Source organism: Amblyomma mixtum, chromosome 4 (genome assembly GCF_055824585.1).
Source record: "Amblyomma mixtum isolate Tamu chromosome 4, ASM5582458v1, whole genome shotgun sequence".
Lineage (NCBI taxonomy): Eukaryota > Metazoa > Arthropoda > Arachnida > Ixodida > Ixodidae > Amblyomma > Amblyomma mixtum.
Window position 1 is genome coordinate 24223700 of NC_143015.1, and position 17860 is coordinate 24241559.

Here is a 17860-nt window from a genome sequence, read left to right on the forward strand (position 1 = left end):
GACGACTTGACTCAAGACATCCAGAACAGCCTAACTAGGTTCCCAAAAGAGGTCCGCACGACCAAAGATTGTCTCGCGGTCGACCCGCATCTCCTACATCTGTGGGAGGCACGGCGCTGTCTCACCAAGAGATGAAGAAAGCAGCGACATAATCGCAAGTTACGGCACCGCATTCAGCACATCAACACCCAAGCCCTTGCCCGACAGAACTGGAATTCGCTATGCGACAGTATCCAACGCACTCTCGTAGTGTCTGAAACGTTGCACTTATTAATATCCCTTATCGACCCTAGTAAGAGCAAATCCGAAACCTAGGATCAGATGAGCAAGAGCGTTCACACCACCCCGGGCACCAACGAGGGAATACTAAAGCAGCTGCAGGAGAGTTACTTATGCATAAACCCACAGATACCCCCTCTCGGGTATGCTGGTCTGCCCAACGAGGCCCTTGATGCCCCGGTCACGGCGAAAGAAGTCAGGGCGGAAATCGCTTCCATGACAAAAAAAAAACAAAAAAAAAACACCGTACCCGGGCTAGACAAGGTGACCGCCCGGCTTCTATGCAATCTCCCCGACGACCAAATAACATCATTAGTCAAATATTTCAACAAGAAGCATTGGGATGCGGGAGAACTGCCACCGTCCTGGAAGTTGGCTGAGATACGATTCATTCCAAAACCAAGCAAACCTGTTGTTAGAAGACCTTCGTCGGATTTCACTAACGTCATGACTGGGCAAACTTTTCAAGAGGGTCATCACCACCAGACTTACTAGATACTTGGAGGGCAACAATCTGCTGCCGCCAACGCAGTTCGGATTCCGGCCGCACCTCTCAACGCAAAACGTCCTGCTATACATGTATCGGTGACCGCTAAAACTGTACGGTGCACGCCAGCCAGTCTGGCAACGTGCTCGGGCACTTCCGGTGAGCGGGCAATAAACGTGAGTTGTTTCATGGCTACCGCACGTGTCGGTCTCTTGTATACATGGTGTCAGAAGTGACCAGTTCCCGCGCCAAAAAATGACGGAGCTTCCGCCTCCAGAGCCGTTACGTTTTGGGGATAATGTGGCGGACAACTGGACTCGATTCAAGCAACGATTAGAGCTCTATTTCATCGCCACTGAGCCAACAGAACCAGGCAGACAACGCAGCAACGCCCAGAAAGCCGCCATTTTGCTTCACCTCGCCGGTCAAGAGGCAATAGATGTTTACAACACCTTCGATCTTACCGCTGAAGACAAGAAGGACTACGACAAGCTAGTGCAAGCTTTTGAAGCCTACTGCCTACCGCAGAGCAATGAGACGTTCGAGCGCTACGTGTTCCGGAACCGCACGCAAGCCGAAGGTGAGCCGTTCGAGCACTTCTATCGAGACTTGCAACTGAAATCGAAGACCTGCAATTTTGACACCCTTCGGGAATCTATGCTGCGTGACCAAATAGTGTACGGCACATCTAGTAGGACGCTGAGGGAAAAGCTTCTAGCCAAAAAGGACTTGACACTCACCGCAGCCGTCGAGTGGGCAAAGGCTGAGGAAATCGCTGCCGCACAAAGCAAAGTGTGGAGTGAAGACAAAAGCGTCGACGCAGTGGGTGAGGAGAAAAACAAGCATCAGCAGCACAGGAACGACGCGCTGGGTTACGGCAAAGAGAGACAGCAAGAAAAGAAATGTGGCTACTGCAACCGCTCGCATAGGCGTCGCGAGTGTCCAGCATATGGGAAAAAATGTGCTAGGTGCGGAAAGCAGAATCATTTCGCAGTTTGCTGCAGAGCAAGAGCAGCGGATGTTAACGAGGTTGCCGAGCGGCCGGACGACGACGACGGCTTTACCGTCCCGCACGTATCTACAGCATGCAAGAAAGCGAGCGCTGCTGATGCGCGCGACTGGGAGGTAGCGACTCGTATTTCGGGACGGGAAGTGCGGCTGAAAGTCGACACCGGCGCGCAGGCCAACCTGCTGCCGCGCGGCTTGTTTGAAGCCCTGGGAACTAAACAGCAGCCAGAGCCAGACAGGGCCGTACTACGCAGCTACGGCGGGAATGAAATCGTGCACATAGGAAAGGTATGCCTCCCGGTTCGGATTGGCGCCGACACTCGACTAGTGGAATTCTTTGTTGTGAAGAAGGGCCGTCAGGCGATCTTGGGACTGCAGGCTTGTGAGCAGTTTGGTCTTGTCAACAGAATCAGAGCAGTAAAAAAAGATGAGGCTTTGTCCGAGTGCGTTCGCCGGCAGTATCCCAAGTTGTTCACGGGCATCGGAAAACTGAAGCGGGAATACAGCATGACTCTTCAAGATGACGCCCGTGCAGTCGCCGAGCCAGCGCGGCGGGTACCTCACGCAATTCGATCGCGGCTGAAAGAGGAGCTTGATCGCCTGGAGGCTGCAGGCATCATTGCTAAGGTGCGAGAGCCATCTGACTGGGTAAGCCCACTTGTTATTGCTCGAAAGAAGAACGGCCAACTTCGCGTTTGCATGGACCCCAAAAAAGTGAACGAGGCTTTGAAGAGGGAACACTTTCAGCTTCCGCGCAGGGAAGAGATAGAAAGTGAACTGGCAGGAGCGAAATATTTCAGCACGCTTGACGCCAATAGTGGATTCCACCAAATCCCGCTTGATGACATGTCCTCGAGAATTTGCACATTTAGCAGTCCATTTGGTCGTTACCGGTTCCTAAGGCTGCCTTTTGGTATTTCATCGGCTCCAGAGATATTTCAAAGGACAATGACAGAGATTTTCGACGGACTACCAGGGGTACGTATCTACATCGATGACATTTTGGTTTGGGGTGCCTCATGGGAAGAGCACCAGGAAAGACTGTACAGAGCCTTGGAAACGGCCAGTGCTGCTGGCCTAACTCTTAATTGGGACAAATGTAGGTTCGGAGTGAAACAGATCGACTTCCTTGGAGACAGAATAAGTGAACAAGGCATCAAACCAAACCCAGAACTGATAGAGTGTCTAGCCCATTGCCAGAAGCCAGCTACGAAAAAGGAAGTCCAGAGGCTACTTGGAGCAGTCAACTATTTCAGCAAGTACTTGCCGAACTTAGCAAGTCAGACAGAATCACTTCGTGGTCTGTTGCGGGAGGACTCTTTTTTTGAATGGACTAGAGCACACGACATCGAGTGGGCCCGTCTAAACGAAATGCTCACGCAAGCTCCTGTACTTGCTATATTTGATCCATCTTTACCTACAAAGCTGTCCACTGACGCATCCGCCTTTGCATTGGGTGCAGCCCTTTCCCAGCAGCATGGTAGCGACTGGCGGCCTGTGGGCTATGCGTCAAGGGTCCTGACAGAGACTGAGCGCAGATACGCGCAGATTGAAAAGGAAGCCCTTGGAATAGTGTTTGGCTGTGAGAAGTTTAATGAGTTTGTCTTGGGCCGAAGAATCACTATAGAGACCAATCACAGTCCATTGATATCTATCTCGAAGAAAGGACTAGGAGACATCCCGCCTCGACTTCAAAGGCTCTTCCTGCGACTGCTGAAATACGACTACCTGTTGCAATTTGTTCCTGGGAAGAAACTGGTTATTGCTGACACTCTTTCCAGGATGCAAGGGAAACGCTTGTCAGATAACTTCTCAGATGACTTGGAAGTACACGCCATAAGTGTCTTGGAGGACCGGGTGAGCAAGAGAACAATGGTCCCTAGCTCCGGGTCCCTAGCCGTGGCATCTTTCAATTTGTATGGACAAATTGAAAGATGCCACGGCTAGGGACCCGGAGCTGCAGCAAATCATGGCAAAATTGCAGGCGTCACAGTCTTTGAACGGGGAGTGGAAAACGCACACCAGTGAACTCTCGGTGGTGGAAGGTGTGTTGTTGAAAGGTACCAAAGTTGTCATTCCTTCCGAGCTTCGAAAGGAAATGCTTTGTCGGTTGCATCGAGGGCATCTGGGCATAGCGAAATGCATATCACGAGCACGCAGCCTCATGTACTGGCCCAGGATGGCAGCTGAAATAAGAGAAATGGCTGAGCGGTGTCCGACTTGTCAGATACATGCTTACAAACAGCCTGCTGAACCTCTGCTGTTACGGGATACGCCCAGTCGCCCCTGGTACAGGGTGGGAGCTGACTTGTGCGAGCATGCTGGGAAGCATTACCTTGTTGTGTACGATGCCTACTCTAACTATCCGGAGGTGGAGGAGTTGAACGGCACCACAACTACTGAGGTCATAAACAAACTATCTCGGATATTTGCACGTTATGGCATCCCCCACGAAGTCTGCACTGATGGAGGTCCCCAATTCACAGCCAAGGAATTTAAAGACTTTGCAGTGATGTTTGACTCTGAACACATCATTTCCAGCCCTTATTATCCGAAATCGAATGGACTCGCGGAGAAAGGCGTACAAATAATCAAGAGGCTACTCAAGAAGGCAGGATCATCAAAGGAGGAGTTTTGGCTTGGCCTCCTCAACTATCGTGCGTCTCCGCTGGAAGACAGTGTCTCAGCATCCAAGTATCTCATGGGTCGCGACAGCAGAACGCCGCTCCCGGACCCCTGCTCGGATTCAGCTCAGCTGCTCTCAAAACCTCGAAAACATAAGCAGGATACGAACAAAGGACAGCAGCTCCCGCCATTACAGCCTGGAGACAGCGTTCGGATTAGGTCTGGAAGCAAGTGGGGCACAAAAGCTATAGTTTTAGATCTTGTGGCCCCCCGATCATACAGAGTAATAACAGAGGATGGAAGCGAATTTAGAAGGAACCGTCAAGACTTGCGAAAAACGAGAGAGGTTTGCAACCCAACATCACAACAGCTTCATCCTACAGGACGCAACGCTGGAGACGTAGAAAGTCGCCCAGTGTTGCAGAGAGCGACAAGACCCCAACAGGCCCTCATGCGTGTTGACACTCCGTTATCGAATGCAAGATCAACAGCCCCAGCAAGGGAGCAGTGTACACCACCTAGACTACTAAGACCGCCTACAGCATCCTCGCCAGCAGCAGGAGAAAGGGGTTCCGCAGAGTTTGCTCCTCTCACACCCCCTAGGCCAGCTGGAGTGCTGGGTGCAACCGAACCAAGCGTGTCGCCCAAGCAACAAACACGGGAGCAGCCACCGGTGCAACCTCGAGGGGGAGCAGCAGAGACTGCGACAGAACACACTACATCCTCTGGACCGACTAGAGTGGTTGGTGCAGAACTAAGACGGTCGTCAAGACTCAGAAGGCCTCCCCGCCGGTTGGCCTACCAGAATTAAGGCGCCCCGTCCTGCATATCACCCGTTCCCTATTGTGAAGGACTTACTCTATAGTCACCTTCTCAATGTTTAAACAAAGGAGGATGTATCGGTGACCGCTAAAACTGTACGGTGCACGCCAGCCAGTCTGGCAACGTGCTCGGGCACTTCCGGTGAGCGGGCAATAAACGTCAGTTGTTTCATGGCTACCGCGCCACCAAAAACCCAATCCAGGGCCATTTATCACTTGATTTAAAAGGTGCATTTGACAACATCTTCCACTCGAGTAATCTGAGTGGCCTAGCCGATGTCAACTGAATTATACATACAGACATCATACAACTATATTAGAGACTTCCTAACATCGAGACAGGCCATCCTCAACCTGGGATCTTAACGATCTGCGCCCATCACACTTGGCCCGCCAGGAATCCCGCAGGGGGCAGTTCTGTCGCCCCTGCTACCGTCGTAGGACCTACCGTCGCAGCTTCAGAAAATAGAAGGTTTGGTTTGGTTTATTGGGGTTTAACATCCCAAAGCAACTCGGGCTATGAGGGACGCCGTAGTGAAGCGCTCTGGAAATTTCGACCACCTGGGGTTCTTTAACGTGCACTGATATCGCACAGTACACGAGCCTCTAGAATTTGGCCTTCAGAGAATCGAAGGCGTACAATATGCCGTCTACGCAGATGTCATCACGATCTGGTACCGCTCCGGGAATGACGCAGAGGTGGAACAACGTATACAGGCAGCAGCCGACGCGGTCCACCAGTATGCAAAAACCTGAGATCTACAGTGTTCCTCAGGGAAGTCAGAACTGCTTGTACTGAAGAACCCGAGACAACCTCTAGCCCAAAACACCTCAATCCGAATCGATCGACACGAAACCCCAAGCCATCCGAAATTAAAATCCTGCTACAAGGCCGGCAAAACACCGCGTACGTCAAAAAGCTCGCAACTACTACACAGCAGAAAACCAGGATGCTCAGCCGCATCTCCAACAAGCATCACAGCATAAAAGAGATGGATACAATTCGCCTGGTGCAAGCTTTTGTCGTCTCACGAATTATGTACGGGACTGCCTACCTCCACCTCACCCAGTAGGAAACAGCAAAACTAGAGTCACTAATACGGGCGGCCTACAAAACAGCACTGGGTCTCCCAAAGACAGCATCTACATCGCGCGTCATGTTTCTCGTTATTCACAACACGCTCCAAGAAATCTTGGAGAAATCTGAAAGATTGTCACAGCTTAACCGCCTGGCCATCACTCGAACCGGCCAGACCCTTCTAAGCAAGGCGCACTTCACAGTACCCAACACGGTCGACCAACGGACGGAACTTCCTATATCGATCAGAAAGAAGATCCATGTCCACCAAATACCCAGGAATATTCATCTCACATTTAACGCGGAGAGAAGAAACGCCAGAGCCGAACGCTTGCGCAAGAATTGGGACAGCCACCCAGATACGGTCTACGTGGATGCAGCGGGTCCAATCCAAGGGCGAATGACCGTCGCTATAACGAATCCCGAGAGCAAACTGATCAACTGCGCATGAGTGCGCACGTCCAACCCCACTCACGCAGAGGAGGTAACCATTGCACCCTAATGCTCTCACAGATTCCCAAAATTCCTGCAGAAATATAAACAAAGGACTAATCCCTCAGTCAGGTCTCACACTCTTAAACAAACATCCTCATAACCACTCCTCATTGATATGGTTTCCAGGGCACTCGGAACACATGGGAGGGAATGATGCCGCCCACCGGGACGCCCGAGCTCTCTTATACCGGGATTCCCCCTTAGCCGACGAGGCAGAGGAACACGTTATACAGCCCATAATCAGCTTCGTCGAACACCCAGAGACTTACATACAGGCCAGACAGACATACCCCACACCTCACAAAACTCTAGACAAGGCAGAAGAACACACCCTTCGCCGACTACAATCAATCTCGTAACTCCACTTAAACTCTACCAATGTCGCCCCTCACTCTACAAACCAGAGTGCCCACAGCGACAACTTTTCACGTGGTGGGGGCATACCATTTCAATCCTGCCATAGACAGACTTCCGAATCCCAATTTGGAGCAGTGGGAGGCCATTCTGCACAGCGATGACCTCGACCAGCAACGAGGACTGGTGCGCAGGGCCCCCGCTGCAGCCAGCGCAGGCCAATGGGCTGCCGGAATAGGCGGACCACCCAAGGCTCCAGTAATTTCCCTTGTTTAAATGAAGTTTTCAATCAGTGCGCAAAATTTACAAGCCTGTGGGTATGCTAGTCGACGCCGCACTTTCCCGTTATCCCCAACCCTACCCAGGAGGACTGCGAGGCGGCCCTGCTCAGTTGCTCTGACCTGGTGATTCAGAAGGCCCTGGTCGGGCGCGTCTCAGCCGCAATGAGAACCCCACCCAGAACCCCTCCCACCCCTCCTGCGTTGGCTGGTTATTAACAATGATCGCCTCTTTGCCTTTAGGAGTGGAACGCGAAAGCGTGTTGTAGCGCTGGCAGGGAGTCCACGGAACGCCACCACCCGTTCGGCGCGATGCGTTGCCCTTTGAACCCAAAGCTTTTTGAGGAAAGGAAATCGCGCTGTACTTTTCTGTCATCTCGGTGGACACCTGAACCGCACCGTACAGGAAGGGAGGAAGTGGAAGTGAAAGAAGAAAGAGAAAGAGGGGTCGTAATGAAGAAATTGAAAATTGCATTTGAGGAAAGGACATTACGCAGTAACTGTCTCACATATTTCGGTGGACACCCGTCAAAATTCACGCGCAGTGGCGTCATGACAATTTCGACCAATCTGAAAGGCGGACAAATTTGCTAACACGTCTTAGTCACGACAGTATGAGCTATTAAAGGCTTTCGCCTTAAAATGAACAACTCGATCACCAGAAACATGGCTGTTGGAAGGAAAACTAGCCACAAGCTCTGGTTTGCACAGGACCTGTTCTGTGCCGGAGGTTATCCACATCTTCTCTACCAGACAAGGAAACAAGATATTTCGGTTCGCACCACTTCGAATGAAACCGGAATGTAGGGTTCCTCTGGAGTCGAGTTTGCACCCTTCCAAACCCTAAAAATTCTGGTTAAACACTCTACTACGGATCTATAAAGTAAAGGTTGTTGCTTTATTCGCATAATTCAGTTGTATAATTTATCGACGCAAATTAGTTTTATTCCAAGCATCATTCGCGCCTTTCACAGCTTCGTAAAACGTCTCACAGCGTTCACGACCTTCCTGACAATTCTGGCTACTTTTATGGCCGTAACCACAATCCCTCGGCCTTGTTCGACATTGCCAGCATCAGCCGCTTTTCCCAAGGCTTCAGCACCGCCGCATGCATTGTGCGCCACTCCGGACGGGTCAGGAGTTCCTTGGCCACTCTCTCCTCGACCACGTGGTATGGGGCTAGAGTAGCACAGGATGCCTGCATGAATTCACAAGCCTTAATTAGCGTTAACGATAAATGTGCGCAAAAAATTCACCAATGAATACTACCAGAACTCAGTGACCAAAGAATTTACGAAACTCCCCTTTGAAACCCGGGCGTTCCCTGTGGTCTCTTTACGGATATTAAGAATTTCAAGATGAGAATTTCAAACGCTGCGGCCGGGATCGAACCCGCTTCATTCGGGTCAGTAGTCGAGCACCAGAAATTTCTATTACATCTCCACGTTCCTGTTTTTAGCAGCGCTGAGCTGTTCGTTTGAACACGGCATATAGCGCTACAGTCGTTAACTTGCGACTTTTGGCCGAATAAGACAGCCGAATTCTGTTACGTGAGCCCTAAGGGGAGTTTTGCGGCTGGTACGACCGCGTACCCTTAGAAAGCAACTACTTCCGGACCCATCAGATCCTCGGCTAGGGGACACATTCTCGAGAGCGCCCCCTCTATCATCAGGGATAACGTAGTTAATGTGAAGGCATCTCTTGTAGATGTCAGTAAAAAGAAAAATGTAGAGGGCGGGGGGATTGGTGTCTTAAGGCCAGGTTCCCCAGGGGCCATTTGCGATTGTTTGACGATCCCTAAGCCCTCCCGAAAAACAAGTTCTCGAAAAACAGAAAAACAAGTTTCAGCTCATTAGAAAGATGAGTATTCACGTTTCATCGGTATGCGTTAGTAGAACCAATTGTTGGTACGAGTACAGTCGGCAAAAGCACCGTACATAAAATAATACTTTTGTCGGACTTGTTGCTTCCGTGCAGAGTTTGGAGAAAACTATCGCATAAAAAAAAGAATTTCTGCTTCTGCAGCGTTTAAATGAAACGTAGCTCTCGTACATTCTTAGCGGTTGTTCGCTCCAGTGGATAGTTATTCATAAACGGCGCTCTAAAAAGACCACAAGCGACAAAAAATGAAACATGTTACGGGCTCAATGGCTTCCTATCTTATTGCCAAAACGCAACATATGTGGCACGTACATAGTGCGTGAAGTGTACAAAATTTCCTTGAGGTGTAGATAGCAGTCTTTTACTTTTGGTTCAAAGCTAACCAACATAGCGAAGACGCGACCCTGAGAAGTGTGGGCGCTCAGTACCACATCCGGTCCTTAATAGTGTTTGCGAAACACCTGGTTTGTGCGCATATTTCCCTGTCAGCGACGGACAACAGGCTCAATTGTTCGAAAAATGCCTGACACATATCAAAAGGTCTTACCATAAGCCACCACGGTGAACAGAAGAGCGACCAGAAGGAATCTTGCCATTTCGCTCTTGAAAATAAAAGAAGTAAACATGAAATTACCTTTAGAATGCATTTCTAACACTCTTATCCCTGCTGAAGAAAACCAAGAGTTGATATCATAAGAGTTATATACGGAAATTCCGAATACCGAATCGAGTGTCCTTGTATTCGATTATTCGAACGAATCGAAAAGAGTATGTTAAAAATCATTGGAAACGAATCAAATATGACCCCCAGTATTCGAATACCTTTCGTATAACTGGCGCTAACGTCTAATGAGGCCTGCCGTATTTTTCTTCAACGACTAATCCTAAAAGCAGGGACCATACGCCGCGTGCCATGCTGCCGCGAACGATAAGCGCGGGATGGAGGGTTCAGCGCCACGGCGCGGTCCATCTGCGCAGCGATGTTCATAGTCCTGATATAAAGCCTCAAAGATTCGACGGCGCACCAGCGCCCAGACCCATTCAGCAAACCCGGCCTCTCTGCCTGACCTCGAAGGGCATGCCTCAGTTCTAGCCCGTCTCATGCCATCAAAAGGGGCGCTAGTCTATTTTGTTCCGTTATCAACAGAAAAAGGCACTTTCGCTGTGAGCAAAACATCCCGACACTAAAGGTTTGTTTGTTTCTTGCGGTTTAATGTCCCAAAGCAACTCAGGCTATGAGGGACGCCGTAGTGAAGGGCTCCGGAAATTTCGACCCCCCGGGGTTCTGTAACGTGCACTGACATCGCACAGCAGAAGGGCCTCTAGAATTTCGCCGTCACCGAAATTAAGCCGCCGCGGCCGGGATCGAACCCTCGTCTTTCGGGTCAGCAGCCAAGCTCCGCAACCACTGAGCCACCGCGGTGGGGCGACAGTAAAGGTAAAGTTGAAAGTTGAAAGTTGAAAGTTTATTGAGTAATACAATAAATGTTACAATTGTATACAGCGAGAGGTCCCATGGTACAAGACCGCGGGCGGGACCTCCCATGAAAATAAATTTCAATATGCAACATAATATAAAATACACAACACATTAATTAGCGACGAAACAGAATAAATATGGGCACATAATGTAATATTAGTTACTGAAATATTTAAATACAAACAATGTAATGCACGATAATGTAAAATAAAACACAGATGCCGCGATACATAGAATCAATAACATAACAAAAAAATCACAAATTAAGAAGGAAAAGCTTTAGTTTGACCTTGAATAAAGAAAGCGTATTAGTTTGTTTGACGTCTATGTTCAAAGAATTCCAAAATGATACGGATGAAAAATGAAGGCATTGTTTGCCGTAGTTAGTTCTGACCTTAGGTAGTAAAAAGTTATTACGCATCGCAAAACGTGTGACGATGTTGCTCATGATCGTGCCGAGAGAAAATATGCTTAGCGGGAGATAATGATGAAGAATCTTAAAGAATAGGATACCAAGGTTGTAAAAATAAAGGGCCGAGATAGGTAGAACGTTTAAATCTATGAACAAAATGCGGGAGGGTGACATTCGAGGGGTATTGGTTATGATGCGCATGGCTTGCTTTTGCAGTTTTATTAAAGGCCAGAGATGAATATGATAGGCGTTACCCCAAGATGAGATACCGTAGTTTAAGTGGCTGTGGATGAATGCGTAGTAAAGAGATAATAAAGTTTGGACTGGAAAATAGCTTCGGGCTTTAATTAGTGCGCGTAACGCATAAGAAATTTTCTTGCACGTTTCAGCTACATGATGATGGAATTTTAAGTGAGGGTCAATGATAACACCAAGAAAAGAAACGCGATCTTGCGGTGAAATAGCAGTAGAATTGAGGTATAGAAGTGGTGTGATGGGCAATGACTTCTGAGGGGGATGGAAAATCTGAAAACAAGTTTTAGTGACGTTCACGGACAGGCGATTAATGTGGCACCAACGCTCAAGAGAATTAAGATCATTCTGTAGGTTAAGAATCAGCTGATTAATGTCCTGGTGCGATGATAGCATGGTAGAGTCATCTGCGTATAGTATACTATTGCAATTCTTTAAACAGGATGGTAAATCATTAATGTAGAGTAAGAACAATACAGGGCCAAGAATTGAGCCCTGTGGAACACCCTTGTTAATTAAAGCTATGTTAGATGTATGGTCATTAATAGAGACTATGTGCTCTCAGTCACAGAGAAAGCTCTTCAAGAGCATTAGGGGAGGTCCAGTGATACCATAAGATTCCAATTTGTGAAACAAGATGGAGTGATCAATGGAATCAAATGCTTTGCTAAAATCTATGTAAACTGCTCCTGAGAACATTCTTTTATCAATTGTTAGTCTAACGTAATCTATGAGAGACGCTATTGCAGTATCTGTAGATAGACCGCGCCGAAAGCCGTGTTGACTATCGGTCAATATGTTAAATTTTTCAATATAACTAGACAACCTTACTTCAATTAGTTTTTCTAAAATTTTGTCAAAAAAAGGAAGAATTGCAATCGGACGATAATTATTTGGCAAAGCTGGATCGCCTTTTTTGAAGACCGGTATTATTTTAGCTATCTTCAGCTGCTTGGGATAACTGCCAGATTTAAAAACGAGATTGCAGATGTGGCTGAGGACAGGTGCAAGCAATGACCGGATACTTTTCACATGCTTTCCATGGATATTGTCAACGCCGGGGCCGGTCGTCTTTAAATTAGCAATTACAGATAGAACTTCGTCTGGACACGTGGGGGTAAGAAAAAAGGAGTGAGGGCAGCGCTCAAGAGAAGGTGTGCATAACGAAGAGAAAGGATAATTAGGTGAATTGAAAAGAATAATTGCTAAATGTATTCGCCATTTCCTCGGGATCAGATAAAGTAACACCACCATGGAAAATAGATTTAACAACACTAGGTGACTTACGAATATTCAGAAATTCGTCAAGCAGCTGCCATTTTCGTTTAGAATTGTTAGTATGTGTGGATAACTGGTTTTGATAATAACATCGTTTAGCTTTCTTTAGAAGCGACGTTAGTACACTGGAATACCTTTTATATCTCAATTTAAGACGCAGATTGAACGGCTGGTGTTTAGTTTTCTTATACATGTTTTCTTTTTTTTTCAGAGAGTTTAACAGAGCAGTAGTTATCCATGGGGAAATGGGGGTAACATATTTTCTCGTGGATGATTGGAGCGATGTGCATTTATTGATTGCTGATGAAATTATTTTCGACAGCTCAAGTACAGCCACTTCTGGGTTCGAGAGACCCAAAATGTATGAAAGATCAGTATTAGATATGGCTTCAAAATATTTTCCGCTATCAAAAACTGACTTCCTCGTGGACATGTTGTTACTACAGCGAGATGATAGTGCGCAAAGAAATACAGGAAAATGATCAGTGACATCACATTCTATCACGCCAACCGGAGGAGCAGTGGGAAAATTCGAAAGAATATGATCAAGTAATGAATGCGAGCCATGGTCAGTACAACGCGTAGGCGTGTTAATTAAATTTGCATAACCATAGCTGTAGAAACAGGTCGTGTAGTCGACACAGATGGGATTAGTCATGTCTAGCAGATTGATATTAAAATCTCCCATAATGAAGACGTTTTTATTTTCGAGTGATAGTTTATGGAGTGCTAGTTCAAAAGCCCGGCAAAATTCAGACGCATCATTTGAAGGAGACCTATAAATAGCGCCGCATATAACCTTCTCTGTGCCACCAGTAGATCGGCAATCAATTTCTATCCAAACCGATTCACATTTACTCACATTCAAACACAAATCAAGACGTCTTTTGTAAGCAATGTGCTTTGAAATGTAGATAGCCGAACCACCATAGGGGTTATCAACACGGTGTGCGTATTCGCATGAATAGCCAGGAAAAGCATACAAATCTTTATCAAGGGATGATAGCCAAGTTTCAGAAAATGCGATGATGGAAAATTGATGCTGAAGGGAAGTAAGCAAAGCGGTTATGTTATCGTAATTCTTCCGTAGGCTACGAGCATTGAAGTGGATGGCAGACAGACCTTTAGCTTCGGATAAGATCGAACGATCTTATCCAACATATTCAACATACGAATATGTTGACTTCGTGTTGCGACCTCCCAAATGGAGCAATGTTGCGTGTTTTACCAGATACAGCTCTAAATGAGAAAACGGCGCTTAGCTCTTTCTGACGATTGCTCATTCACCATTGCTCCTACTCGCACAAGCAGCTAATATTCGTAAAAATATTACATTCGTATTCGGTTCGGTTCTCAGAATTCGATGCGTATTCAACTCGGTTCCCGACTGAGCTCTTCGTATTCTATTCGGTTGGGAAAAAGTATTATTCGCGTAGCTCTAGCAATATGGCTTGAAGGTCACATTTGGGTGAATGCGCCTCCGCACACATTCAGTACTGAGGCACCCCGGTGGGCGGACTTAAGAAGGCCATGCTGGCCGCCCGTGCTCCCGTCCCCCTTCAATAAAGGGAAAATTATTCCGTGGGAAAGCCATATCGAGCCAAACCTCTTTTTTGACGAAATCGAAGTATTTCATTCACACAGGAATGGCGGATAGGACGTTGACATAAAAGCAATATACTCTTGAGGCCGTGTCGGCCCTCTTCTCTCCTCCCACCATATGCACATTCATCAACAGCACTGCTATAACGCGTTAAGGATCTCATCTCTCATAAGACACTTTTTATCAACATACTTAACCAGCACAATATAGAAAAATTACATGAAATCAGGCGTGATTCTCGAACAAAACATATTGTTCGTGCTTTCTTAGCGCCTTGAAAAAGTTGTCCAATTGTATGAAGGAAACTTAAATGCTTCGTTTAAGTAATCCCGCCGTACTCCCTTTCTCCACGAAATCCCCCCCTCCCCCCAATGAGTGTGTCATAAACCTGCCTCTAGGAGAATGAGTGTGTAATAAACCTGCCTCTAGGAGGCTGACTATGAGCACGACGTTTTCCAGACACTAACTATAGAGTTGCTAGTGCGTCAAATCTTCTAAAGTTGTATTCCTTAAAATAAGTCGAGTGAAATTAGCCGAATCATTTCCTTTACACGCACTTCGCACTTGTCACGGCTATGCTACGTCGATTTACAGGTGCCTGCAAGAGTTATCCGTTCGAATTTTTTTCGTTAACGTACAAAACATAGCCCATTACGTACCTGCAGACTTCCGGCCAGTCAAACGTCTGTTGCGGTCTGTTCGTTGAGAAAGCAAAAAACTGACACGAAACGGCTGCCTTTTATACCGGCGTAGTGTGCTGCATACGTCTGAAGATGTGGTTGTAACGGACGCAGGCATGGTTTCCGTTTATTTCTTTGTGGTTGCGGGGCAGTGCGTATGCTGACGCAACTGCACCGAACTGCACACATAGCAGGATGTGAAGCAGCCGACTGTCAGTTCCGTGAAGCGAAGCACGGCGAACTCGGGCGCTGACGCATAAGGCAGCTGCAGAAATTGCCCGCTCCGGTACATTGTCACTCAAGACTTGTCATCAGGCATGTGTCGTACCTCGTACGAAAGCGTGGTACATGCAGCCTGACATTTCGTAGAAATTTTGCTCGCGAGGATCTTTATGCTCACTGTTCATTTCGCTTATCCGGCACGAGGCGCAGCAAGTGCTACTTGGTAGCAGCAGTCGTGTTTCACCGGAGGGCCGTCGCAATATTAATCTGTAAATGCAATAATCGCAACGGGTCAGTAATTCTATAACATTAAAAAGTTGGCACAGGCACTCGGCAACTGCAGCTGCTTTAGTGCGCGGAAAAGAGTTTTCCGTAATCCACACAGACTTCCCGCTAGTCTCGGCTATATCCACTGGTGCATATTATAAGCCAGTCCTGTCACTGTTTATTATTATTGCAGATAGTTGTAGTGACGATAGTTTGAATGAGAATAACTAATATCATTCTAAAGAAGGCTACTAAAGGAGCAGCACAAATGGTCAAGGCAATATTCATAAACCGTGGAAACTAAGTTTGTTTTCACTGTTAACAGCAGTACAGTAAAAAAGACAATCACTGCCGATTGCTCGATAAAAAGAGACAGCTCCGCTCATTACGGTTAAATATAGCATTGAAAACATACCGAAAATATATGCACAAAAAAGTATGTGCGGCTAGAGAACGGCAACTCATCTTTTGGTGAATAGATTACTCTGGAAACCACTTTTAAAACACTTGTTTCAGTGTCAGAGCTGTACTGTGCCTGAAAATTCAGCTGTTATATGATATATGAGATAACTATAATTAACAAGAAAATTAGAGCCACATGAAAACAAAGCGCTTCTAGTGATCCCTGATCCTTTCTTCCAAGGTAAAGCAACCTGAGTCCCTCTAAATATTACCACCGTTACTCCTCCTGGTTATTTGATGTCTTCTCACTCGGATGTTCCCTTCATTTGATGTGATTTCACCTGAACCTCGTGATTTCACCTGAACCCGCTAAACTGCACATGGAGTGTTTTTCTACGTTCTTTTTGTTTTTGAAAGAAAAAAAAATCTCTGCATTGCCGTTCCGTGCTGAAAAACTGGTGCTAAAATTACTCTGTAAGCATTACCAAGTCTTCCACAGCGGGCTTTCGACGTCAACCAGCCTATTAAAATCATTAACGGTTCCGCCAAAGCTTTAGAAGGCTGTGAGCAGATGGATTTTATCGGCATAGGCATTGGGAAATTATTAGCTAAGCAGCCGCGCAATGAATTATTTTCTAGCTTTGCGAAAAAAAAACCCTGTTGATGCTTACAAATGAACAGATGCCTATGCGGCTAGCAGTAAACAGGTTACGTGTAATGATAGCATCTACACATCTGGATGTGTACGCCAACACCATAGGTGGCGAATATTTGATGCTTGGTTCGTTGCTGTTTTTCGCCTATAACGGCGATGTGCTGGCTGTTTGCAAACGTGGTGTAAATATAAATCTTTTCGCTGTTTACTGCTTCTTTAGTGCATTATAGGCATTTACAAAATTCCCGCTTGAATTTGCTGTCACATCTGCAGTTCTTCAAGGCTCTGTCCTTGGGCCATTCGTTTCTCATAGTTATTAATGACATTACCAGTGACATCAAACACGTTGCAGAGGACTCTATAATTTACAGAGAAATTAGAAGCCATTGAGATCACGCCATATTTAACAGATCATAACAAAAACTTTTGGACTGGTGTAATGACTGGCAAATGTAAATTAAGAAGGTGAAATCTTTAGCAATCGCTGTAACTAGAAAACACAACCACAAATTTGCTGCTTAAAATTAATGGTACTCCACTGGCCTTCGTCAACGAACACAAATACTTTCGCGTTACACAAACTAACGACCTTAGATGGGGCAAACACCGCGACAACATCACTTCAAATGCATTACGGAAGCTGTTTTTTCTTGAAAGGTGTTCTCGCCTTGCATCAGCAGAAACTAAATTTTAGCTTCTAAAACGTTTGTTAGAACTGTACTAGGATATGCTAGCACTGTTTGATTTCCTTAGTCAGCAACTAATATTTCACGACTTGAAAGAATACAACGTAACTGTTAACTCCTTTTCAGTTTTTCTGTTCTATATATTGTCTAGATTACTATTGTCTTTTGCAGAGCTTCTTTCAGAAATGTTATCCTTTGCTAACTATGATACATGTAATGCCCACCTGCTAAACTTTCAACCAGAGACTGGCAGTATTTTAAATAAATAAATAAACCAATAAATGTGCAACCGCAACTAAACGGTAAACGATTAAATTATAATGCAGCTGTTTGTTCCTACTTGCGTTAACTGTAGACTTAAGTTGGTGTTTCTTTCTTGATAAAATAGCGATATGGAATAAACTGCCTAGTGTTGTCGTAGATTGTTCATAATGGCAGCAATTAAAAATACTTCATCATTATAATAATCAGAAAGACTTGTTTACCTACGTATCGCTTGGTTTACGTATCGCTTGGTTACGGTTTACGGGGGTTTAACGTCCCAAAGCGACTCAGGCTATGAGGGACGCCGTAGTGAAGGGCTCCGGAAATTTCGACCACCTGGAGTTCTTTAACGT

General features: G+C 46.5%; 1 protein-coding gene across 1 annotated transcript; it reads left to right on the forward strand.

The window, feature by feature from the left end:
• The first annotated feature begins 1021 nt into the window (after positions 1 to 1021).
• Positions 1022 to 3296, forward strand: LOC149345905 (uncharacterized). Its single transcript, XM_089541218.1, has 2 exons — positions 1022 to 2422; positions 3237 to 3296. Exons 1-2 carry the CDS (start codon positions 1022 to 1024, stop codon positions 3294 to 3296), a joined length of 1461 nt encoding a protein of 486 aa, XP_089397344.1.
• Positions 3297 to 17860: the final 14564 nt, after the last annotated feature.

What these genes read in the sequence shown, in the direction of transcription:
- LOC149345905 (XM_089541218.1), top strand. Translation starts at nt 1,022, where the DNA reads ATGACGGAGCTTCCGCCTCCAGAGCCGTTACGTTTTGGGGATAATGTG. An exon ending in TGCGAGAGCCATCTGACTGG is followed by an intron (nt 2,423 to 3,236) that starts GTAAGCCCACTT and finishes CATTGGGTGCAG; the next exon opens with CCCTTTCCCAGCAGCATGGT.